Genomic DNA, 27990 nt, shown 5'->3' on the forward strand with positions numbered 1-27990 from the left:
ATCAAACATGATGCTTACCAACTCGAAAATCATTTGTGATTCCTAAGGCCGGATCTCGAAAGAGAAACTTTGATCAGACTTTATGTTAATGAAATGGAAGTAAACGACAAAGGCAAACGCCTACAGTGAAATTACGACCTTCCTTACCGGTTTCGAACCTCTTGTTTGTGTTATAGATTATAACCCAATATATACCCATATATATATATTTTATAGTGTATACCGTACTCCAATATATATGTTATATTTTATTCCCTAATATATATACATATATATGTATATATATATATATTATATAGATTGTACCCCAATATATATGTTATTCTAGGCTATACTCCGATATATATATAGGTTATATGACTTGGTCAAGTATACTGGACTTGAATGAAACAGCGTGTACGAGAGCGCGCGCGTGCATTATGTACTGCGGAATTCGCCTCGAATGTAACAGTAAATACGTACATTCCTCGAAAATACGTGCGCGTGTTCCACGTAGCTCCCGTACGTACTACAGTGTGCCATATACCTAACTTTTTGGAGATTGTATGATCTATTGCCTGAAAACTAAATGGAGTTTGGTCGATTCATTGGGGCGTTTTTGGTTTCGATGACAATCGTTACTATGCATTATGATGGCGTGTGTGTGGGTGTGTGTATGGTTAATATATCATCATAGGTGAAAGGCATACCTATGTTGATAATTTTTCCAAATTGTCAGTCAATTCTAAATAAGTTTTTGTCTCACTCTAGCTTGTTGTCTCTAACAGTTAGTTATGATGATTTATATCAATAAAGGGGACATTTTAATTGTTGTATACAGCATGCAATCTTAGATGCAATGAAGCTGAGCAAACCACATGTTCATCACCACCACATATGGATGTTACTTTAGATATTCATGCTTTCATATATCTATATACACTGTATAGGTAAAAAGGCATCCCAAAAGAGGTCAGCATAATGCTCCACAAGAAAGATGTCAACTATTGTCAAACACTACTATTATGTCTGCTTCACAACAGTGATATTGAGAGCTTGTTTCTGCAAGAGTCTCATAAGTCTGTTGTTTCCATATGACAGTTTGCAAAAGCTTTAAGAGTAGAAAGTCTGAGGAATCAACTCACTGTAATGAATTTAGAACACTGTAATTAGAGCACAATACTGATACTGATAAGATCAGTGTCTGTTCTATAAATTTAAAAACTGCTTGTGTAAATATGGGGTAATAATTTATAAGATCCTTTACGTTAAAGTGTAACAAAAGTGCACATTACTGTTTTGTTATTGAAATGTGTTTTTTCTGTCAATATATTTGGAAGAAAAAAAATATATATATATTATAAAACTCAAACAGCCTTGTTGTTATAACTTGAATGCTCAGTTAATTTAACTTGAAAAAGCCGAGGTAACTTGCTGCATAGGCATTTCTGTGTTGTTTCAACTAGTCACAGCTTAGTCAATTGATCATACTAGAACCGTTTGGGAAATGAAAACTGGAGAAGAAAGTGTGTATAGTTGACTTATCAGTTTTTGTTCATTCAGCAAATCTCACTCTGTTGTCATAACTTGTCATGTCTAGTACGGTAGTTCTTTGCAATAATGTCTTCCTACCGTTACATACAATTTGCTAGTTGGAATAATATTAACGATGAAATTAAAGTAATTTGGTATACAGGAGAGTGATTATTTTATGTAGATTGGACTAGAAAATATAATGAGCGTGAACAGAATTTATTTCCGCTTAACAATACAAGCGTAAGTTGTTAAGTTATGATTACTTAATATAAAGATTGCAATTTATTAACCGTAGAAAACACCAACATACAATGTGTTTACACAAGATGAACAGCAATTAGCGAATTTATATTTAAACTCGAATAAAGAGAAATACAGAGCGAAAGACTTTTATCGCCCAGACCCTTGTTCATATCAGAATGAATCAACTTCAAGAACAAGTCGTTATTCGAACCATGAATAGTGACATTAAATATGAGATCCATCGACTGGTACCGATACACACACACACACACATGTTGGTTTTACATTCCAACAGAGGACCCCATTGTATTTTCCATTGTTCAAATCCACGTACCCTAACCTTAACAATACCCCATACAATAGAAATTCTTCCGAGGACGTCGTGATTCTTTAGAAATCACAACCGAGGACCTGAAATTCTTTTGTTCAAGTCCTCGGTCAGATAGAAAAAAACAAACGCACACACACGCAAAGGGGAAGAAACCCATTGCATAGGGTTGGATTAATGGAGTCGGCATATTATTAACACAACATACTTTGATGACACAGACCATATAGTCAAACTTGATACAATATTTTTTATTTAAAACAGTAAGAACTTCCATATTCAGATTTCTGAATAACATGTAATGAAGCGTTATCAGGTATTTTGAAATTTAACTCTTTTTTTCATCATTTGACTTAAAACCTATCTTGAACAGCTAATTAATTCCGTTAAGTCTGAATAACTGCCCCCCCCCAAAAAAAAAATACTGGTATCAATTCATAAAGTAAAGTGCGGTGCCTTATTGGTTTCAGTAAAACAATACAGATTCCAGGTTAATTGTAATATGATTGAAAATTTAAATGTTGACAGAGAATTGATAAAAAAAAATGAACATTTCGATTATGACCAACTTTAAAGCATTATTTATTACAGCATTAAAATATGATATATTATATATACATATACATATATATATATATATATATATATATATATACATCATATATATATATATATATATACATCATATATATATATATAAATATACATATGTAATAAGTTTTACTTAATTAGTTTCTTCAAACTCGGTAGAAACAGAGATCTTGTTTGCAATCTGTTCTAAAATTAGCTACATATTTTCAATATTTTGAAATGACAAACTAAAAAGAAGAGAAAAGAAAGGTGGCCACAGTAACGATGACGTCGATGATGACGATGGTGAAGGTAAGTACACGAAAGGCTCCAGACTGTTGTAAGTTTCGTAAAAGGGCGTCCCACCCCCCCCCCCCCCCCTCTTGTCCACCTGTACTGAATGCATTGCAATGCACTATTTCTTACACATACAGCAGTCTATCAGATGCCAAAACTGTTATACTAGAAGTCTCTTAATGCCAGGAGAGCATAAACTGTTCCATCATTGGTTGAGCGAGTTCACTAATACTCAATATCTGAGAAAAAACAACAAATATGACAAAGAAGATGAAAATGGATTAAATGACATGTGCCAAACATAAAAAATCTGAATGATTTTAAATAGAGGGCAGTGTAAATCAATGTGAACAATTAATATTTATTGTTAATATTATAAATGTGTTATCCCTTGTTTTTTCTGGTTCTAGTTCCTGCAAAATAATTCGAACAAGATACTGAGTGCGATAGTTTAGTATAAGCATACTCTGCACCCCCCCCCCCCTTCAATCTCCACCATCCACACACACATACACACGCGCACACACACCCAACCAAACATACGAGTACATTACTGTTCAACAACAATTCTGTTATGCGTTGAAGAATGCAAGACAGTTTTTAGAATGCAAGGAGTAAAAAAAAGTTTACTTACTTTCGTTACGTCATCAAACATCCATTGTGAGTCGTTTAGTTCCATGCCGTTCAACTTTACCCATGGAGGGCGATTGGCGATTCCGTGGACAGAAATTGTTTCAAGGTTTAGACCGTTCAAAATATTTCCAAAGGAATTCACAACGGATGCAATTAAATTGCCCTGACACACAAACAAACAAGAAACGGTAATGGTATGTCATTAAAACAATTGTCTCGTATAGTTTTCAGACAAATTCATTTGAAAATAAATGCACAAATATATGTTGTAGTTCATGTAACAACACGTGCTTAGTTATTGCCACTATTCATGTGTGTAATTAATGTCACAACATGTGCTTATCGATTTAATGTCACAAAAGGTGCTTAGTTTAATGCCACAGGAGACGTTAAGGTAATGCCACAACAGATGTTTAGTTATTGTCACAGTAGGTGCTACAGAACACGTTTTATTAATGCCTCAACACGTGTTTCATTTGTACCACAAAAGTTGTTGAATTAATGTCACAACATACATGTGTTTAAAGCGTTTGCGTTGTGCATATAGAACAAATTTATCCATTATAAATCAAACGCGCTATGGTACAGCTTACATATAATCAGCTTTCCTTCAACTAAGATATCTACATGCGAAAAAACAATACATTTGGCCAATCATACCCAGTAGATAACCCGACAAGTCAATACGTTGGGTAGGCCGACAAGAATGTGTGGGAAACCCCGATAAACAAATTGCAATGCTTTGTCCCGTGTATGATACTGATGTGCACTGTACAAATGTTTATACGGTTTCGTTTTTCTCATTAGTCTGCAATCTACTTCATTGTTGTAATCCGATATCGGGGTTGGAGTTGGGTTTCTTTCTTTCTATTTTGGTGTTCCCGGAACACTATGGAGTCACTCTTACCGACCTTGCAAAATTGCGAGCCGGACCTCGGATTGAAAAGTCGGCAATGACTATAAAGCGGACCGCAAAGTCGGTAATAACTATTACAGTTACATTCGTCAAACACGGCAGCATACAGAAATGTTGTACTCAAAGCCGAAGCCAAAGTGAATTAATCAGGTCACACACCCAGAGTCTATGCATGTTAAGTTCTTCAAGACCTCCCTCATTTCTTTTCGGGGACACATTTCATACTGTAGTTTTGAATTATTTTGCTTCTGTTTTCAACCATACGCAAATTACATCACGCACATACTGATGTTTGGCGCCATAGCAGGTACACTATGATGCTAATACTGAATCTGTTTGATTTATGGCAGGTTGTTGGCAAAGCAAGTTTACATTCCTTAATTTCCTCTGTGCAGGCTGTCAACTTAAATGACCATATCGCGATCAAATGTGTTGTACCAATTCTAACCATATACATTGTTCTAAATGTGTTTCGTTAATAATACTATTATTCTATGGTTAATTTTCACATATATACGACTAATTTTGGAATAAGATGAGACCAGCAAGATTTGGGGAGACTGTTTCTTCGCTCTAGACCCCCCCCCTCCTCCTGCTCCCCTCCTCTCACCACAGCCCAAACTTATCCTCACCCCGATCGAGCCCCTACCTGGCAAGATTGCTGACAAATCAACACTTCTATCCAGACTTACAAGCCCTGATTTGAATATTCCAAAGACTCCAAAAGGTATCTTAATGGTTACTTACTTGAGCCACCACATATTCAATCTTGTAGTATTCACCATTTTCAATAGTGTCTGAAAATTAAGGAAAGAGTTTAAATTTAACATTGAATGATCTCCTTGCCACATGGCCCCCTCAATTTCGCCTTCATCGCGTTATCCTTCCCGAAAAGTGTCAATGACACATCATTTCATATCAAGTTTTAGATAGAAGATTTAACACAAAAGTGAATCACCACGAAGGTTACAAAGAATGGCAGTCGGGAGAGGGCTAGCCTCCATCCCTCTACCCTTTCCCAGTTTTGGGCTGGACCTCCTTCAACAGGCTGACGGTCACTCTGCTATATAGCAGCATTTTCCTTCACAATCCTTTCCCTACCGAAAGCATGAATGTATTAAGTACCTTAATGTGAATATAAGAACTTTTCAAAATGTTAAACTTACCAGCAGTCGTTCCGTCATCCCAGAACAATGTTCCCAGAGCACTGTGCCCTTCACTGAGAGCAACGATTAGACCAAATGGATTCTCTCGACTGCAACAACAACATAAATAAATAAATAAATATATGAATGAAAATTAATATATGAATCAATTAATCAATGAATCAATCAATGAATCAATAAGTAACCAAAATAAATTATGGCATCAGTGTCACATTATCTTTAACCGTTATCATTTGTAAAATCGATGTAAAAAAAATAAGTATTAGTTTTTTGCCACTCTTCAATAAATGTAGTTAAATATTCATATCTTTCATGAAGTTCGCATCTTAATAAATCCAGTTGTGATGCGGTTTTCTACCATCACCTCTTATATAATCCCTACCCTCCCTCCCCTTCCTCCCCTCCTTCCCCTTCCCTCCCTCCCCTTCCCACTAGGTCGCAACCCATTGCATATGGTGGTAATGATAAAATTACACTCATGGATAACTCATTACATACAACTAATACTATACTGTAAACACATTGAATATGACGAACGCTTACTTATTATTGCATTCATACAAAACTCTCGTGACTTTTCTCACATCGGCCACTGCAAAGCTAGTTGCAGCACTGTAATAGAGGAAGGAATCTGCTATGTATACATACCAGTTGTTCTCAATTATTATTATATATTTATAGGGGTAATAATGGGATTATTAACCTAAATTTTGTAGCATTTGCTGGTTGCTGGATGGGAATGATGTTGCCACCTCTAATGTGTAGAGGGATGTGGTAATCCGGTACGCCGATGGTTACCCATTTTCCGACGTTGGCTTGATCAACCTCAATTCCCTGTTATATGGAAAAGAGATATACCAGAAATGTAAGGATACTAACGAACCAATTGTCTAACTCTTAACGAATAATGTGGTTCATTATACTTCACGCATAACCAGAGGTGTGAGCAAAAGGATTGGGAATGGGGAGGGGAGGGGCGCACGGACCATGGCCCAACCTCGCATCGTCAATCTGCGGGAACATGGTTCTGTCGGGGATTTTTTCTGCTTCAGCCGATGAAGAATTAGACCCGTGCTATGGTCGTACCCCACCCTTTTCAACCGCACACACAAAGAATCAAGAGAATTTATTACCGTAGCACAACCTTCCGTTTAGAGCTATTTCTAATTTATAGTCTAAATATGTCATGTTAAATGCAACATCGGATGTTTGAAATGTTGTTTATGTTTGTAGGGAGGAAATGCCTATTTATACTGATTAAAACACTGACAATAACGACAAATGCTAATTACTATTTGTTAACACTGAATCATACTGATTACTACCTATTACTGATTAAGAATCAGTACTAATTGACTCACACTGATTAATACTAAATTGCACTGCATTATACTGACTAATACTGATAAATGCATACTAATACTGATTAAACCTGAACAATAATGACAAATGCTGATTAATACAGGTATATATTGATTTGTGATGGTTATTTGTTTATCGAACATTATACAAATTCAAAGAAGATGCATTTTGACCTTTTTAATTTTCTGAATAAGGATATATTATTCATTATGATATTTTTGATAAATTCAGTACTCACTGTGTACCAGTCATACCAACGAGTGTTGGGGATGTATGCATCCACGGAGAGGCCGCCCTAGAAAAAAAGAAACGCAACCATTGACGCCTTTAAAGCCACAAGTCTGTGATACAGCCTAGATAAGGTGGAAATATGGGACTAGGATGTTTGCTATCTGCAATAATCCCATTAATACACTCTATTAGTTTAGCATATAGACAACATAGGTAACTATACTAACCATATACCAGTGGTTCGCAAATGTTAAGGCCCACGACCCAGTATCTTGCATATGGACTGAACTACAACCCTGCACCAACCCCCCCCCCCCTCCTCCCACCCCTCATAAGCGATACTCAGAATTTGTGAATGGTAGCTTCGATTTAGGGCTAGATGTTGAAAGAAATAACTTAAGCGATCTCTGTATGTAATTCTGCAAACTCCGAAAACTGCAGATAAATTTTCCGACATCTGGAAATCCCGCGACCTACCGAAAACATTTTAGCGACCTACTTGTGGTTCGCGCCTCGAAGTATGTGAACCTTCGCTATAAAGAACAGATGCAATGTTTCGGTGGTTCGAAACTAGCAGTAAGTTGAATTGTCGCTGTCGGTCACGACTTTTACTACACAATACTATAGCGTTAGTCCTACTCTGTAACTGTAAGAAACAAAATGGCAATATACAACCTCTCCTCCCTGACCCCACCACTCCACCACTCCCCATGCAACTTACAGGTATTCCCTGATCTAGATAATTCCTAGATTAGATAGTTATATTTTATTTTCAGTTATGCATATCTTTACCTCGTCGAGTACTGGTGAGATCATCAATCCAGGACCCCAAAGGAATTGACGGTCGATTCCCCAGGTCTCAGAATCAGAGGTGAATCTATGAAAACAGTGGGAAAATTCAAAGGCGTAAATGGCAGAGTATTCCATATACATGTTTTATAGGGCGTGCCGTGACTGATGGCATATGCTGTTTAAGAACAAGTAGTTATTTCTAATGGATGAATGGAAACACTTACTCAAACATTAATGGTCGCACGACGGTGTGACCGTAAGCTGTAGCCTTATAGTGTAATGTGTACAGGTAGGGCAGTAGGGTGTAACGGATTGCGAATAAGTCTCTCATATTCACTGCAAACTCCTCTCCAAAGGCAGCTGGGTCTTGGTCCTTTACACAATTAGAAAAAATAAAATCGAGTTACATTTTGTAGGTTTCTGCTCCTCATAAAGAAACAATCATGAAATGTTATATTTACTAAAACTCAGCATTTTGCGTTGGTATATAGTATTACCAAATATATTCGATATACTGATGTTAGAAATAGGGAGTTGCCACGCCTCTACTGTTCCCTGATAAAGCTGAGAACCCCACAAAGTTTCGACAATCCATTATTGCAATTAAAGAGTTTTAATAGATTTCGTTTGATTCTGATCGAAGACTCGGGCAGTCTATTTGGTCTCATTAACATCAAGCAAAGGCCAAAGCGGCAACGATTGAAATATTGTTTGATCAAAACTCTTCATTATTTCAGTTAGATATGAAATTTGAACACTTTATAAGACGACCTTTGGCGCACCCCCCCCCCCCCGCCCCTAAATATATATTTATTTTCATGTGCTACAAAACTTCACAAGTATTTTTCTTAATAAAAAAAAATTATGTTAATGTCGCAATGATAATTAAATAATGAGAGGCTAAAGTGACTGGATTACCCAGTTAAGCATTTAAAACAACATAAGCAATGCATTAGATCTAGGATAACACAAAGATCAGGAGGGAAATATAATACTTGGATGGCCTACATTAAGACTCTTTATAATGCATGTTTCAAGGATGTGTTTGATTTCATCCATGGCCTTTCTTTCAGTTTTTCTTTTTCATTTAATTTATTTAATTATTTAATTATATATTTTTGTTTAGGAATGATCAGAACAATTTGGTGGCGTTATTAGAACTTCTAAAGCAATGGACTGACATTGACTAATTATGCTTTGACTGCCGGAAATGACGTCATCGTCGATTTGACATCAAATGAGCATTCCATACCTTACCACTTTCAATTGTCGTCTGTGTTGCTTCTGTTTGGTTACATCATTTTCCGTTTTATTTCTATATGGTAGACAGATATATACTTACTCTATAATTGAGGCCATTGTGGTTACGAGCAAACGGGTAGAAATTTCCAAGTTGAGACCAGCGACGACACAACTCCTCTGTTGTGTCATCGAAGAAACCACATATATCTGCGCCGATCTAGAATAGAGGTCAAAGTTGAGTTATAGTATGACAATATTACTAAGGTGTGTTTGCATAGAGACTTTTTAATGTTGTTCCAATTTTGGAAAAAGAGTTCTGTGGACAACACTACCATTTCAAACAAACAGTAAACTTGATCAAGCAACGTAAATTTCGAAGTAACTATCACATTAAAAAAAATTCATATCGATAATTCAGTTCAAACTCGATGAATGCAAAAAAATAAAACAACTTCCAAAATACTTACAAAGGGAATTCCAAATAAGTTAAACTCCAACATTCCTGTGAAAAAAAAAACGAAAATCAAAATGAAATATTAATATAGCAGCGGGTTATTTTATAAATACAAAATGCCCCTAAATCACCATCGATTGTGACTTTATAAAAGTTTTCTATTACGTCTTGACCATCCCAACATAATAAAAATATAGAATAAACTGACATATAAAAACACGTAAAATCGAAGTGACCCTAACATATACCTCTGTACAGGTTATGATCACCTTACATTGTAAGATATAGGTTACTCGTATGGTAGTATGGTACCTATATATTATGATAATTACATATGGCACTTTTGTTGAAACGATCTGATCAAAGTCTAACAGAATCAAAGAGACTATTTGTTTTTGGTAAATAAGATAAGAATTAATACCAATGATTGATTTATGCATATGTGGCCAAATAGATGCGTTATCTCCGAGCCAATGACCGCTGTATTGACCACTTCCTGCGAAGGTAGATCTTGTTATGACTAAGCTACGTTTACCAGTCGCTTCTCTGGCCGCACTATAAGAAATAAAAAATAAAAATAAAAATAAGATTTGGTTATTTAAGACAGAAATTACATGGTTACTATTGTTTACAATCTCAATAAATTGTTGATTTATATTTGCCCACACTACCCCTTCCGCTTCCCCTTCCCTTCACCATTATCCCTCTCCACATTCCTCAAAGAACCACATTCTTACAACAACTGCAAAATGTTGGAGAGAAACATGGACTAGAGCAAAGGGCCAGAGGGAAGCCCCCCTCCCCCCCCCCAAAAAAAACGTGGTAAGTGTTCCTCTCCCCTTCCCCTCTTCCCCGTACCCCTCTTCCCCGTACCCCTTGTCCCCCTCTTCATCATGCTTCCTAATCGGTTCCCTGTCCATATCTCTTAGAGCTATTACGTAATAACTTACTCCAAGGTTGGCTTGTTCTGGCTCCATCCGTACAAGTTGTGCATATTATAGTGAACAGTTTGGGTAGATTCGTTAAGATTTTGAAGCGCATTCATGCAAAGTGTCTTGTCCGCCATCGTTGCGCCCCAAATTTCTTTAATATAAACAAAATAACATTTTTTCAGTAGTACCTAGTATAAGAAACAGATCCTTTATTTGTCAGCTCTGTTGTATTATTTATTAATTATAATCGAGTATACATACATATAGAAAACGCGTAATTTGAACAAACGGTGAGTGTTACTGAAAAAAAATAAACATCACGCAAATGAAAAGTACAAAGCGGTCAAAAGAAATTCTGAAAAGTGTATTATATATTATTTTTTTTTAGTTTTAATCTTTGTCATCGTTTTAGCATATCTAGCAGATTTTGTGTCACTATATGAGGTCTCTTCGTTGAGAGGTATACATCATAACATAATTTTATATGAGGTTATTAATAATGATACTTACGTGGGTGGTATGGTGGGAAGTCATATTTATTGTCTGTACAGCCAGTAACAGATCCCACGACGAAATTCGCTGGTTCGTTCATGTCCTTACGAAAAAGTGAAACAGCATTTCGTTAGTCGAGCAATAAGTTAAGGCGGATTCCTTTATGAATGAACCCACCTCCACCACCCGGTGACCAAACAACCACCCGGCCAATATGTTGCACGTATATATGGTGACCTCCAAGTATACGCTTTACCCTAACCAACCCTTCAGGACATCCCTTATCATTCCACCACCCGTGACTATCCAACCACCCGGCCTATATGTTGCACGTATAGGTTACCTCCAAGTATACTCGTTACCCTAACCAACCCTTCAAGACATCCCTTACCATTCCACCACCCGTGACTATCCAACCACTCGGTCTATATGTTGCACGTAAAGGTGACCTCCAAGTATATTCGTTACCCTAACCAACCCTTCAGGACATCCCTTACTATCACTTTATGTAAGGTATAACGTCATTTACTTTTCACTATTTCACCGTGATCCCCCCCCCCATGCAACCCCCACGCCCTATAATAGTAACGCCAGAATTATATGACTTATATAATTTATATATTCGTCGAAATGAGACTAAAATCTCACATATCGTCTAAAGATGTTTGCCATGTGATATTCTTGACACGCAAGATTGAATATTTTTATATATGAAATTAAAGGGAGAGAGGGAGGGGGGGGGGGAGTAAAGAACACAATACTTACAATCCAAATACCATCGAATGGAATCTTATTATGAAAGTCATTCACTTCTTGTGACCACCATTCCTTGGTCTGTGGTTTCTGAAAATCTGGAAAGGCTGCGAATGAGCGGTAAAACTGAAAACAAATAAAAACGAATCTGTGGTAAATCCGGTGCAAGGAAGTCGCAACAATACGTCCATGTTCGTGTATACGCAGAAGAAGTGGATTTTTGATATTCCATTTTAAGAACAGTCTCAAAATGATATTGAATGGTCACGAAAACAAAACAACTCGATCCACTTTCAACCCCACCCCCCCCTCCCCCACCTCCACCTTACATGAAGGCGGTAACCGTATATTTATGACGGTGTTACCACGAGTGCCATCGAAAGGGAATGGATACTACGTACATTCCTTTATAGTTAAGCTTGATGAACGATTTACATTTTGTTCTGTATCTGAAAATAACAGATACTGATGGATTAATTCAAAGGTTGATGTTAAAAATAAAAGTTGAAGGTGTATAGTCTTGTTTGATGATCAAGGCTACCCCACACGGCTTTACAACTTAACCCCTGGTCAATGGTAACTTGTCACACCCAAACACCAAAGTGTGCATAATTCCATTGATCTCTCTTGGGGCACCACAGTGCACCACATCCAATTGTTCCCCGGGGGACTTCCCATAGTGTGCAGCCACAAACCGGCGCACACAACTATATTTACATGTTACCTCGCAAGTCCCCATTTATACACCCGGGTGAAGAGAGGCAATGGAGATAAAGTGCCTTGTCCAAGGACACAACGTTACGATCTGGCCAGGACTCGAACCTGAAATCCTTAGATCACAAGTCCACACTGCCTTAACTACTTGACCTCAACACTTTACAAACTTACTAAGTATTGAAATCTACACAGCATGTTACTCAGCAAACCTCGAAACTTACTTCAGTAATCAGCATAGGCTTTCTTTGATATAGTTTGCTGAAAGTTGTTATGGTTTTCAAAATAATTGTTTGCGCCTATGAACTCGGACCCTCCAAATTATTTATTCCCAGTCACTGAATAGGGTTAACTTGGAGACAAATAATTGCACAACGATATAACTCTATACCCAATCAAAACTAAAGTTTATCTATAATTGTTGTCTTGTTCGGTTAAAAGTAAACACGAAACAGTACCTCTGTCTGATAATCCCAGTCTTGACTGTCATCAACCTCAACATCCGGGTAATCTGGCCAGACCTAGAAATGATAAATATGCTCGATTAATCATGTTTATTAATTTACAGTCGAAGTAATATATACAGTGTGCAATGGCTAGATCGAAATTTCTAGAACGTAATCACTGATTATAAAATTTCACCTTGATCCCCTTCAAGCACCTTCCACTGTGTCATCCATTGTCCCTTCAGTGTCCTCTACTGCCCCCCCCCCCCATTATCATTTCCAATATTCCCCACACTATAACTTTTACTAATCCCCTCCAAGCACTTTCCACTGTGTCATCCATTGTCCCTTCAGTGTCCTCTCTACTTCCCCCCCCCCTCACCCCATTATCATCTCCATTGTTCCCTCCGTTATACCTTTCACTGATCCCCTCTAATGCACTTCCCAATGTGCCATCCATTGTACCCTTCAGTATCCTCTCTACTATCCCCTCCATTATCGTCTCCATTGTTCCCTGATTATAGGAAATATGAACATGATTACACATAATCCAAACAAACACAAAATGAATGAATCGAAATGAGTTACTTTAAGAGAGAAAAACAACTAGGCTAGTACTAAGCTGAACAGAGCACAAACCAGGAGTAAGTGTTTTAGAATGGGTATTTTAGGTAGTTCTGACTAACGTTACAACTTGCACATTTATATATATGTTACAGCCTTATACCTTTCCATAGAGAATTTCATCGTTTTCGTCATGGATGAAGACATCCTTAGTTACCCCGTCATCATAGGGACGGTAGGTTCCAGTGGTCTCGTTAGCAGCTATGGCAGGATCCTGAGGAAGGGGAAGATATTGTTTAAGTATTGCCCGGCAGAAGGAAAAAAGAAAGCAGAATATGTGGATCTATTTTCAAAGAAGATTTTTTAGTTTTGTTGATCCCCAAGTGGCCAAGACGGGACATTTGAAGTTAACGTTTTGTGGCTCAAAATGTTGAATGGTATATCATCTCCTATATGTATTTCACCTTGTCTTTCTGGAGGGGGGGGGGGGGGTAGATAAGTTTATACATCAAGTTTGACATCATATTTAATCTTAAAATTTTGGACTTTAAAAATAAACAGTCAATTTCGATGGATTATGTGATATATGAAACTTACACTGCTCATTTGATTCCCTGGTATCGTTTTTGTTAATATATAGATCCAATTGAATTATACACCAGTGCTTTGCAGTGCATTGCTAGGAAGTAGATAAGTGGAGTCTAACTCCTGTCTGTAGAATCATTATTATTGTTACTCTTATTAAAGCTTAATATACCGGGCTAATATTGTGCCTTATTAAACGAAAAAAAGACAGTTTACAAAAAAAAAAAAAAAAAAAAAAAAAAAAAAAAACCTTTTGTGTTGTAATTTGGTTTTTGTTTTGTTTAATGGTAATTTTTTTAATCAATTGTACTTAATTTAAAACATTAATCATTCAGCAATTAATGTTAAGGACAATTAATAACGAACCAATATTATTATGTAATTAGTTCCTTCTTCTTTGATCTCATTAACAAAGTCTCTCAGAGCAACCTCTCCGTAGGCTTCTTCATCTATCGTAAAATCTTTCTGTCTCTCCATGTAATCGATATCGCCATACTGTACATCCTATTGAAAAGAAAAATGATCAATATTAATAGATCAATCAATCAGTCTATTCAATCTTTAATCATTCTTATCAGTAGTTTACTTTGGAACGAATTAATTTTCTACCTAAAATACCCTTTATGGTTACAAATGATTGGTTGAATTCATACTATATATACATAGGGAGAGTCAGGGGCGTAGCGAAGGGGTTTTTGTTGGGGGGGGGTGTGGAGAATTTGATTTGCCGACGGATCTGGAAGTGGTGACTGAAATGGGGGAGGGGTCTAAGGGGAGGTGGTGTCCCCATCCCCTTTGGAAAATTTTTAGTTTTGAAACGTCCTTAGATGCAATCTGGTGCATATTTTAAGTCAAATTTGATTTGCCGACGGATCTGGAAGTGGTGACTGAAATGGGGGAGGGGTCTAAGGGGAGGGGGTGTCCCCCTCCCCTTTGGCAATTTTTTAGTTTTGAAACGTCCTTAGATGCAATCTGGTGCATATTTTAAGTCAAATTTGATTTGCCGACGGATCTGGAAGTGGTGACTGAAATGGGGGAGGGGTCTAAGGGGAGGGGGTGTCCCCCTTCCCTTTGGAAAATTTTAAGTTTTGAAACGTCCTTAGATGCAATCTGGTGTATATTTTAAGTCAAATTTGATTTGCCGACGGATCTGGAAGTGGTGACTGAAATGGGGGAGGAGTCTAATTTTTAGTTTTGAAACGTCCTTAGATGCAATCTGATGTATATTTTAAGTAAAATTTGATTTGCCGACGGATCTGGAAGTGGTGACTGAAATGGGGGAGGGGTCTAAGGGGAGGGGGTGTCCCCCTCCCCTTTGGAAATGTTTTAGTTTGAAACGTCCTTAGATGCAATCTGGTGCATATTTTAAGTCAAATTTGATTTGCCGACGGATCTGGAAGTGGTGACTGAAATGGGGGAGGGGTCTAAGGGGAGGGGGTGTCCCCCTCCCCTTTGGAAATTTTTTAGTTTGAAACGCCCTTAGATGCAATCTGGTGCATATTTTAAGTCAAATTTGGCACGGAAGAAGCTCCCGTTCTCCTTTTTCTATTCAGCTTTCCTTCTTTCTTCCCCTTCCGCTCTCTTCACCTTTTCTCCTTTTGCCGACAGACCCAAAATTTGCCGACAGCGACCAAATTATTGGGGGGGGGTGTGACACCCCCCCACACCCCCCGCTCGCTACGCCCCTGGGGAGAGTATGCAGGCCAGGTCGGTCCCAGGGAATAAATATGTCACAGCGCCTCCATTTTGCACTCTGAACTTTTTTAAGTATATGATGAAAATGAGAATCCACCATTCTTCACCACATATTTTCCCGTGACCTTTTTATATTTTCACGGGGCCCTTATTGAGTCAAGGACCCAAGTTGTAGCACCCTGAACCTGACCCCCCACCCTCTTCCCCTCTTTTCGAGCCTACAGATAGTCTTACATGAGGAATGTTGTACTGTCTCATCCTTGCCACAACCTCTTTCACTTTATCGATGCCATTGTAGCCGTATCTGGATAAATGGAAACCCAAAGACCAGTAGGGTGGTAGGTAAGGACGGCCAATGGTCTAAGAAGAAAAAAGAGAAGAAAATAGACAGGAAAAGAAGAATTATAGGTAGTTAAAATGTATAAGACGTTTTGTATCAGAATAAATAGATATTTAAACTTTCTTCATAATCGTTAAATAAATGTAAAAGTGTTTACACTGGAAGTAGTATGTGGTACAGGAAATGGTATACGTGACCGCAGGCATGACATGAATACAAATAGTGGTTTGTAATCGAAAAAAAATGTTGGTAAGTAATCGTAGCCGTCGGCATGCGAACGTTTCTCCATTCACCATTCTCATATATATATATATATTATTAGAGAAAACCAGAGAAATAAGATATGACTCATAATTGACAAATAAGGAGTAAGTTTTACAAAATATATTGGAATTTTCGGTCCCCCTGGGACCTTCGTCAGCAATACTTGGCAGTCGAATGAGAAGTACAAAATGTGACACAATGAAAGTATGACGCTAGATAAGAGTAAGTTGCAATGATGGAATTAAAACCAAATAAACCATGACTATACAGGAAGCGGATTAAGGAGCAAAGAACGGATTACATATGCTTGTAGAACTGGTAGTTGTTAAGGGGTCCCAAGTCTTTGTTGAGGCCGGTGATGTGAGACTTAATACGAAAGATCCAATCGATTTCTTTACGTTTACGTTCAGTAGTTGATTTGAAGTTCGAGGCAATTAAAATACATTTTAGGTTTTTTAGAGAATGACCATGAAGATTGAAATGTTCGGACACTGGGAATCCTGCAAAATTATCACGAATAGATTTTTTGTGATTATTAAAACGTAAGCGGAATCGGGAGCCTGTTTCACCTACATAATTGCCCTCTTTGCAAAGTACACAATAGAAAATGTAAATAACATTAATAGAATCACAAGAGAGGGAAGGGGGTCTAAGACTAAAGTCAACATTGGGAATCTTGACCACGGTGCCTGGGGTAATATGGGGGCATATTTGGCATCTAGGTTTACCGCAAGGAAAATTGCCTGCGGAGGTGGAAACTGAGCGGGGGAGTCTGGAGGAAGTGAGAAGAAATTTAAGGTTGGGGGGTTGACGAAATGCTAGCATGGGGGTACCTTAAACGATTAAGGTACCCCCCATGCTAGCATTTCGTCAACCCCCCAACCTTTAGTCTTAGACCCCCTTCCCTCTCTTGTGATTCTATTAATGTTATTTACATTTTCTATTGTGTACTTTGCAAAGAGGGCAATTATGTAGGTGAAACAGGCTCCCGATTCCGCTTACGTTTTAATAATCACAAAAAATCTATTCGTGATAATTTTGCAGGATTCCCAGTGTCCGAACATTTCAATCTTCATGGTCATTCTCTAAAAAACCTAAAATGTATTTTAATTGCCTCGAACTTCAAATCAACTACTGAACGTAAACGTAAAGAAATCGATTGGATCTTTCGTATTAAGTCTCACATCACCGGCCTCAACAAAGACTTGGGACCCCTTAACAACTACCAGTTCTACAAGCATATGTAATCCGTTCTTTGCTCCTTAATCCGCTTCCTGTATAGTCATGGTTTATTTGGTTTTAATTCCATCATTGCAACTTACTCTTATCTAGCGTCATACTTTCATTGTGTCACATTTTGTACTTCTCATTCGACTGCCAAGTATTGCTGACGAAGGTCCCAGGGGGACCGAAAATTCCAATATATTTTGTAAAACTTACTCCTTATTTGTCAATTATGAGTCATATCTTATTTCTCTGGTTTTCTCTAATAATATTTTCTTTTGGAGTAAACGTGGATTTTCGTTATATTATATATATATATATATATATATATATATATATATATATATATATATATATATATATATATTAACTTACTTCAGTGTACTGTGAAACGACATCTGCTGGAGTTGGTCCGAAAAACATATAAAAATCAAAGATACCACCGATATGTCTGTATGTCAGGGCTGGAGTAGGCTGCAGGGACACATCTAGGGGAAGGTAAAACAAACTATTCAAAATTAAAGAACTAATTTGCTCCTGGTACAACAGACACTTCAGATTTAAGACTAAATATTTACTCTTAACGAGTGTCCGCGATGAACACTCGGGGTCATTTTCTGCAAATTCCAATTCAACGAAAAGTCCAATACAACGGAAACGAAATTAAGCTAAATAGACAAAAGTCACTTTGATAAAGTCATTATTTCTCAATACTCTCGAAGAGTGAATTCTGAAACTTTTGGAAGAAGATTAAAAGCTTTTTTTTTTTACCAGAAATCACGTTTATGCATAATTATATATATCGTTTTAAATTTAGTAAGACATCTCCTTGTAGACAAAAAGGCGTCGTTACTCGTTAGTGCCCCCCAAATATACGTTAAAGGGACAAGTAATGGTATGCCATGGCTCCAATTTTCAACAAGTATTTTACCCCCATTCCCAGAGCAGTTCCTTTCAAAGAAAAAAAAAACATTCGGAAGGTCCTGCACTTCAAGAAAGTTTAATTTTTAAAGACTTCTTTAATTTAAATGTTAACACCGCGAAGCTAAACTTAAGGACCGTAGGCTGATGACCTGTAATGTCGACAGTGCATATTGCTATATCTGGTAACATAGTTGATATGGATTTTAAAGGTTTTTAAAAACTCGTTGTAACTATAAAGGCCTACCTTGTGCGTTGGCATTATTCAAGAACACTCCGTGAGCGTTGTAGTCATTCTCCAGGCAAAGGTAGAAAGGGTGTGTTCCGTACAAATTTGCTCCAGGCTGTTACAAAAGAATCATAACAGAATTAAACCATTTGACAAAAATATCATAGTTTTGCATTCTCTAACCGAAAAATAATTCTTAAGATTAGGCCTATGTCCTGGGTGGAAGTGGCGTACATCAGAGAATATGTATCTTCAAGGATATATCAGTGGCGTACAAAGACAAGTTCCTCACCGCGCCATATCCCCACCTTTACACCAACCTCTCCCCCAGCGAGGTCCTAACCCTACCCTTCTCCGCAGCCTTCTTCTATCTGGCCAGTATCAGTCTATTTGGCGATTTAATAGTTTAAGTCACATCGCCATGACTCATTCCATTTTTCTCCCTCACCTCTCTTGCCCAGCTCCTGCCCCTCCCACGCCCCAACCTACTTTGTAACCCCCTTCCCCCTCTCTCTCCCCTTCTTCACTTACACTGGGTGGTTGATCTCTGGCAAAGCTTCCCCATCTTCTCCAGTTTAAGTCATGACGAAAGCTTTCATGTTCGTGTTCACCAAAACCGTAGACATTATGAGACGGGAGTTTGGTCGACAACTGCAGAAACTGATCTTCAAAAATCAGAGCACCAACAGAAGTATCAAAACTGAAGAAAAACAAAAGGAATAATAAATATAAACAAATACACGTATGGGTTCATTTCAGAATGATAGAATCTGTTTGGGTTGCGCCGGTTTCAAAAGTGGTATTTTTATTTCACAGAGCCGGAGTTAGCATGCGGTTGTTTGGGGAATTTTCAACATAACATATTATTCGGGTATTGGCAGTCTAGTAGCAGTAACTCACCGTTAGGTAACGTGTAATGACAGCAGTGTAATATAGTGAGAGCAGTGTTGTAGAAGCTGTAATTGATATGCATAACTGTAGTGTTAGCTAGCGTTATTTGGTTACGCTCATAGCTACAGTGTTTTGTAGTTTTCGTTTATAGTATAATTCGAAATCACATTAACACATCATGAATTCACGTCCGTCACTATATATGAGTCGTATAGTGCCTATCGCGTACGATATTTTACAAAACATCCATCTTTAAAATGGATATCTTTAATTTCGAAGATTTAGGCACCTTGTTGTGAAAAGGGGCAGCGCAACCATATTGGCCCGGAACCAAATTCGGCACAACGTATTCAATCTATGAGAGAGTGGATCAGCCTATGAGAAATGAAGGTCGTTAAGTGGGCTTCTATACATAAGTGAAGACATGTGACTGACCAGTCTAGAAACATGTCAAACGTGTCAATCCATTCACGTTGTGATGACGCAATCTTGAATAAACATTGCTTTCTTAATCGTTGATTACTAATGATTAATGTTAAGATCACTGACGTAAACCAAACAGAATATGCTAATTGTTTTTCTATGTCATATTTCTCTTTATTGAGAATAAACATTACTTATTACCAGAACACGTTCATTTGAAACGTGACAAAGAGCATTAGCCGACTTCGTCACGTGACGTTTTATAGCAACCAGATACACACTTATCATGAATATATTAAATTTGCTAAATGCAATGACTTGTCAATTTTGTTTGTATAAGTCACTCCATTTTTCAACTAATTTTGACCTTTGGTCCTAAGTAATTGCCAGAAATATTCTAATACATTTCAATACTTTATCTCTCCCCCTCCCCTCCCTTTTTTGTTGTTTTGTATTGTGCCCTACCCACTGTCAATGGTTAATAAATAATACGTGTTTTTTAAGTGTCAAAGAGCAAAGGTTTGAAGCAATAAGAAACAATCTATTCACTATTGACGTGATTGATTTTATTTCTAGATTGAACTTTGACGTTAAAGAATATATTAGGCCAACTAACTAGGCTATATAGTTTGTTTTTGTGTGGGGTCTTTGCCGTGTAAGGGCTAGGCAACATGTTATTAATTATTAGAGAGTATACAACTTCGTACAAAGTTGACTGATGACATGGGCGTCTATTTTCAATATCTAATGTACCATTGGACCACTGTAGTAACTACAATACTCATACAATACACATATTTGATGATGACGTCAGCATTTCGTTCTCATAAATTTATCCTCATTAAAGTAATATGTTATGTTTTCAAGTAACTTCGTCTAGGGTTTAAACGGCGGGATATGGTTCAAAGATATTATTACAAACTGAATGCAAAATACGCGGGTAAATTATGCATGTAATGGCAGGAAAGCAAGTATATAAGAAAAATACACTAAATTGTCTTCTTCTTCATGAAATGGGCATATGAAGACATATCAAATTTTACTTACACCACAGTTTCTGTGTCAGTTCTAATGACTTGGAAGGAGAAAGGCTCCGGTGTGAACGCGACGTGGTAAAGCTTATCCTCCGCTGCCGTGGCTGGGGAAGGAGGTAAGGGAATTGGTACTTCGAACCGCTCATTGTTAGGGTCGTAAATCTTCAGATAAGAAGAGAAAAATACAAATTAATAAATAGAAATATAAAAAATGTCTCCTTTTTTATTTGACGAAAGAAACCAAATTTAAGACCAGATTTTCACAACCAGAATCAAGATGTATTCGTCATCTCAGTTATCATATATATCGTTGGTATTATCTTCTTGTATTTTTTCTTGTAATCAATTAGTTGTCGTTCTTTTTGTTATGATTTGATATTTTGCAAGACAGCCTGCCAGCTGTCTATAGCAGGTTGTGATATTACTTTCTTCCATGGTCGGTTTCCTTGTTACAGTTCCCTTTCGAATCCTAAGAGGAGTCTATAAAGTGGGAGCAAATAAAAAAGAGGGAAAAATCATCTAAGCTTGATGTTATACCAAAGTTAAGTCAAAGACTAAAATTGTTCCCCTTGCAAGGTTCTGTCTTCTAACAAATTCCTTGCTCACTCTGTGTCAATATGAAAAATGCCTAACAAGATATAGATTTTTGAATTCTTGAACGTTTTAAATATGATATGATCACACAATTGGTATATTAACAAAGTGGAAACGATCACGATTTCATAACAAGTAGACATTTATTTTTAAACAGAAATCGAACGAAAGCGTATACTGCGTATAGCAACCATTGAGGATCAAGTCACAGGTTGTTATGGTTACATCATTGGCAAGCATGGATATATATATATATATGAACGATCGAATGTGTACACTGAAATCAAAGGTTGGAGATTCTTAGATCCCAGATTCACGGGGTTCCACAGTCTGACTCCCAAGGTCAAAAGTCCAAAAGTAATCCACAGACAGAGGCAATTCGTCGGGCAACTCTTTGCCTTCGGTTGGTTGTGGGAGTTGTAAGTCGGGTAGCACAACGGATGCGAGAGGATTATGATATGTTGATAGGAACTTAAACGTGTAGATTTTTTTGTGGTAATTCCTTGTATGGATATGCATTGTAAGTTTAACAATATGACTTCAGTATACCGTAATTGATAAAGCAATGAATGAAATCAAGGCTGTCAGCTTTTTTGCTTGCTAAGTGCCAAAGATGAATGATAACAACTGGATTATTTTGTGACCTGAGTATTCACGATCAACCTCATGTGGGTACCCCTCCCCCTCCCCGCACCCAGTTAAGTCCATATCATGGCTAAGAAGGCTTCATATACTTTCACGAACTCTTACGGATAAATTTACGAGTGATGAGAACCGATGGATAAAACCGAAGCAAGGCACCAGCTGTACGTTAATTAGCAGATTCAAATAATTACTATTCCGTTAGTCGAACCCCCCCCCCTTCATTCTGATCATTTGACCAACGGTCAATGGTTATTCCGTTTCAAAGTATTGATTTTCATTCCTTTTTTCTCCTTCTTTTTTGGATGAAAAACAAACTGTCATCAAATTTGCAAAACTACGCCTGTTCTTTGTTTTACCTTGATATGAAGGCGATATTTAGATTAATGTTCTATATCCACTCGAAGTGTTTCAATATCACCTCCAAAAAGGGATTCCTTCGACGGTATTCGCTGAGTGGTAATCCTGGAACCCCTACCAAGCTCTACAGTCTCTCCTACTTGACGGTAAGGACCCGTACCCATGAGGGAAGTAACACCAAGGAACATTTTCGTATTGCGACTCGTCGTAGACACACCCTCTACATTCGCACTCTTCTCTTGTGTGAGTAGACTCACTCCTATCGGGGAAAACAATCAAATTTGTCGCTCTCTGTCGATGGCGTCGTCGCTGAAACAGATACGGGAGCTTCCATCGTTGAAATGGCGACTCGGTGATGCCATCCCGTGGCCGACATTCTTGACCGGAGTTAAAGGTGCACTCGCTCGAAGATTCTGTCCGTCACACAACCCGATCCAAAACTAATATCAATACTGCCCTCAACTGATTCGTCTCTGTTGTCACGTCATGTCTTAGCAACCCCGTATTGTGCACTAGTAAGCAATATACGGGTTTGGTTACCTGCAGTGGTGGCCTTGACGAAACTTCATAGTTTTATTTGTCTGTGCAGAGAGTTGTACTGGACCTCCCTGGTCTGTGGCAGTGTCATTAGTCAGTGGCGTAGGAATGTACTTTTGAGTGGGGGGGGGGGCTGAAGACTGATGGCCGGCCTGGGGAGTGGTCTAAGGGGAGGGGTGTCCCCTCCCCTTTGGATTTGTTTGCATTTCCAGGTGGCCTCAGATGCAATTTGGTGCAATATAGCACACTTCAACACTCACTCCATTTTGTAAACTTAATTTTGTATTTTCACCTGGCCTTAGATGCAATTTGGTGCTCGAAATGAGATTTTTTTTCTCATTTGGAAATGAAAAAGGGGTTTTCTGACTTGGTTCCTACGCCCTTGTCATTAGTAGCATGTAATACATTACTCCCGTGTATTTGTGTGTGCTGTGTGATACAAAACTATTATCGGGATGGAGAAAATAGGTCGTGGGTACACATATGACCGTCACGACAACGGCCGTGATGACACAAGATAAAATGATACTTGTCGCACTGTCCATGATGATGTTCTTGCCACAGTTTATCTTTGCCATCTGTATACAATGAAACGTACGAAATGTATATAGCAAGTTTTGGAGAAAAAGACCTCGTCCCTTTGTCGAAGGTGGTTTCAAAGTACTTTTACGAGCAATTGCTTTAATGAGCGCGGCGAGGTTTTTTATTAGGGGGGGGGGGGGTAGAATGTGCTTTGCATAAAACTACAAGAAACAAAGTTACAGTTAACCTTTGATTTATAGAACACTTAGAGTTTTCGTTGTTGCAGAGAGAGATATGATTTATAGTCTCAGGCTAAAGTCCTTGTTGACAAAGTAAACATACTTGTACGTGATAAGCACTGGATGATTAAGAAAATCACTTCTCTTCTAACTGTCTAATTTGGTGCATTGATTTCACCAATGTCGCAGTTGACAATGTAAGAAATTAACTATACTGATGAATATGTTATTCATCATTAAATAAATATGACTGAATTATTCAGGAGAAAAATAAACGATAAAAGCAACAAATTACATTTCACAGCCAGCGGTCAAATTGGAGTAAGTTGAAGAAATTAAAATAGCCGCAGAAATCTTTCGGGACCCCGAAAATGTTAATGAAACTTTTCGAATGTATTTGGTGACCATATTAGTTTTCGGACGAAATATGGTACAAATAATAAACGTAATATGCTCTGTGCAAAGCTTTATGACATGTTATGAAAGAAATGAATATACTAATAAAAATAATTATAAAATTATAATTATTATAATAATAAGGACTGGTATGGTTGTTTTTAAATGCCGCAATTATACTGTTTCCGATGTAAAAACTGCGCTATTTTCAATTCCGTTTTTACATAGAATTATTGCGACGAACAAGCTTTTGTTTAGTATGGGTGAACCAAGAATAGCCAGAGTACCTTCTGTAAATGTTGAAAATCTTGAGCACATGTTTTGAGAATGTCAGTTCACATCAAACTTTATTTTAGAAGTGGAAGATTGTTTTTTAAGAAAGCAATTTTTCTTCACAAAAAAAGATATTTTTTTTGGGCTTTGGGAATGGATGTATCCACCAATATAACCTTTTAATTCTACAAGTGAAAAATTATATTTACCAAACTAGTCGCCAAAACAAGAATCTTTGTATCGAGGAATTCTTTTATGAATTTAAGTTTGCAATAAACGTTGAAAAGTATATAGACCTCAAGACAACAAAGAAGAATTAGAACAAAGTTAATTTTATGCAAATTCGAAATGCTTTCTCTAGTTGTGTTGACTTATTTCGTTAGCTGTTGTTACATCTTTATTGTGTGTTTGTAGCGATTTTTATTTGCATGTCCATTCAAGCATTTGGCTGTTCCTCTTCATTTTTCATTGGTGAATGTGAGATATAATATTATTATATTAGTATTACGTTATGTTCTAATTTCATTCTGTAACAGAAAGCAGATTTCGAATAAATGGAATGGGAAAAAATAATAATAAAAATTAGAATGATAATAATAATGAGATGTGTTTCTAAAGTGCAAAAATTTCATAAAACATGATCAAAGACGCTATTAAAAAATATAAAACCACAAAAAAAAAATATCAAAACTCTATATCCAAAACAAGAAGGATACACTAAAACTGAAAATTTAACCTATAGCCAGTCAAAACCTTATCTTTCATATTTTCTTCATGTTAAGGGTAGGGCTAATTTATCATGGTCAAAGTCCCATAGATCACAAGCAACATGACGAAATATTGCGACTTTATTTGTCACTAATTTTGCTTTAACATTATTTATTAACTCGAAGAGTATCAGAACATTCACTATAATTTTGTCATTTCATTTTGACAAATAACGATGACATCTGATACAAAGACATAAAAGTTACTGAATATCGCAACATTTGAATGTTAAGTTGACGAATAATCGAGTACGCAGACATGTTTTATAGAATTAAACTTTGTTTATGACAGTTTGTTACAAAATCAAACTGATGAACAGTGCATATACGTGTTAGTAACAACGTAAAGTCTCAATATGATGACTGACAGAACTGTGCACATAGTGTGCTATATGGTTTATGTTACATATATTACATGGCAACAGTGTGACCTATCATAATCCAATATTAGAAATTTGTTTGTGTTTGTGCTTGTGTTTTTTTATATATTTTTTTTTATAGGATATTAACTTTTAGGAAATGTTGTTGCCAAAAATTGTGTAGAGAGTACATAACGTTTAGTGCAGGATAGCGAGAGGAGAGGAGGGGGGGGGGGGGGGATTCGGCCGGGGAGCAAGTTACTATAATTGCAATGTTTATTTGTAATATATATACTATGATTGACTTATTGACTTATAGTACCCACTATGATGCTATGCTCTCACGTGGAAACTCGGTCTAATCGTTCCTACGATCTTGCTATGTTATAGTCTACATTTACATCTTGTTTATTATTTTCTGCCTTGTGAATTGATATGAAAGTTACAAAGGCAATCAATCCAAGCTGTTATAGGGATCGTAAACTTAGTCTAGATAAACAAAACCTCATAAATAACTACGACGATCCGATGGAACAATTGTCCCTACCACCACCCCGCCAAAAATATAGGCCGACGATAAAAAGTACTAGGCTAGCCTACTGACAGTTTGAACTTGACCGTCACCACCCCCACCCCACCTTTGATATCCGTTACCCCCATAGATGAAATACAATAGTTAACTTCATTTCACAACACACGACCAATTCACTCGTATTTATGCAAGGTTGTTACATGAACAGCGGACACGCTTATACAACACATCCTGATGTTATGAAAGGGTACACAACTTTGTGTTTATATAGAGCGGAGGTGTAAGCGTGAGGGGTTGATATTATTTCTTGAGAATCTACGCGCCAACGATATGGGGCAAATTTATTACTTATATCATCAATCAAGGATCAATCTTTTAATCCAATGCTTCTACCCCGCCCTCCCCCTTCCCTTCCCTCCCACGCCAAAACCCTGCTCCAATTTATTCAAGCCTTCTAACAAAACTAAATCTACTCCTACCTTAATGTGAAGCCGGTGCTTAGTTTGTTCCTCTACATCCACCCAGAGAGTATCCAGACTTCCATCTATAAAGTCCGGTGTGTTCGTCTTCTTTGTTAGTTCAGCTCTGTAACCCCACGGTTCGTTGAAGAAATTAGTCATTTCGTACATCGCATAACCCTCGGGAAAGAAACAGGTCGGTGGACCTGACTCGGAGGGTTCGTCCCACGTACAACCTCTGCCTTCACAAACAGTTTGGTCGATACCACCTCGGTCCGGTCCACAATCAAAGCGAGCATTCTCCGGATTGGTCGGTTCCGTAGGTTGGACGGAAGTCGCGACAGGCGGTCGTGCCGAAGATGGTGGCTCGGTTATGTCACATTCGGTTAGAGGTGCGCTATCGGCTTCTGTGTAATCGGGGTGAAGGTAGTATGTAGTCGGCACTGTTATAACAGCGACAACAATCGCTGTGATGATGACGGCAGCTACAATGGGAATCGCACTTGAACTAGATTTGTCCTGAGACGAGCGGTCTTCGTCGCTTTCAACTTCAAATTTGGCCGACGTCATTTTTGATCCGAGCCTTAAAACAGGAGTTTCACACAGTTTAAAGACCTCAAAGAAACTGCTCTCCGTGAGAAGTGCAGTCAAGAAAGTGGCCCACACTCAACGAACGTTTCAAACGTAGTTATCATCGTTAAGGTTTAAAGTACGTACTTTGAACCGTTATATACATTGTTTACACGTAGGACGAAATCTGAATGACAAAATCTGATCAAATACCACGCTGGTCGTTTAGTCGTATAAAAGATAGCACGAAGAAGCTCAACATTGGGAGGCTGTGTCTGTGGTGTGAATGCCTGATATGTTGACGTACCCCGAGGAACAAAATAGCATCACGTTTTTTTTATATTTACGACGTTATAAATAACTTGTTGTGAAGCACACACATGACAAGTATAATAAAACTCATTACTGAATTTTCCCCCTCATCATTCGGTACAATAATGTTGTAACACAGGTGTAAGAACCAAAGAGTCCTAGGAACCTCGGAA

At 37.6% G+C, this 27990-nt stretch overlaps 1 protein-coding gene across 1 annotated transcript; it reads right to left on the reverse strand.

Annotated features, from left to right (window-relative positions):
• Positions 1-1710: 1710 nt before the first annotated feature.
• On the reverse strand, positions 1711-27653 carry LOC139978388 (lysosomal alpha-glucosidase-like). The gene is made up of 23 exons (XM_071988587.1): positions 26957-27653; positions 21270-21418; positions 19440-19608; positions 18927-19023; positions 18134-18246; positions 16165-16290; positions 14602-14739; positions 13814-13924; positions 13099-13161; positions 11939-12052; positions 11192-11276; positions 10700-10832; positions 10171-10304; positions 9763-9797; positions 9396-9512; positions 8278-8426; positions 8054-8138; positions 7269-7325; positions 6372-6502; positions 5669-5757; positions 5250-5299; positions 3588-3749; positions 1711-3192 (listed from the first exon to the last, which is right to left on the reverse strand). Exons 1-23 carry the CDS (start codon positions 27503-27505, stop codon positions 3130-3132), a joined length of 2919 nt encoding a protein of 972 aa, XP_071844688.1. The 5' UTR covers positions 27506-27653; the 3' UTR covers positions 1711-3129.
• Between the last annotated feature and the right edge of the window lie 337 nt (positions 27654-27990).

Source organism: Apostichopus japonicus, chromosome 13, assembly GCF_037975245.1.
Source record: "Apostichopus japonicus isolate 1M-3 chromosome 13, ASM3797524v1, whole genome shotgun sequence".
In the NCBI taxonomy this organism is placed as follows: Eukaryota; Metazoa; Echinodermata; class Holothuroidea; order Aspidochirotida; family Stichopodidae; genus Apostichopus; species Apostichopus japonicus.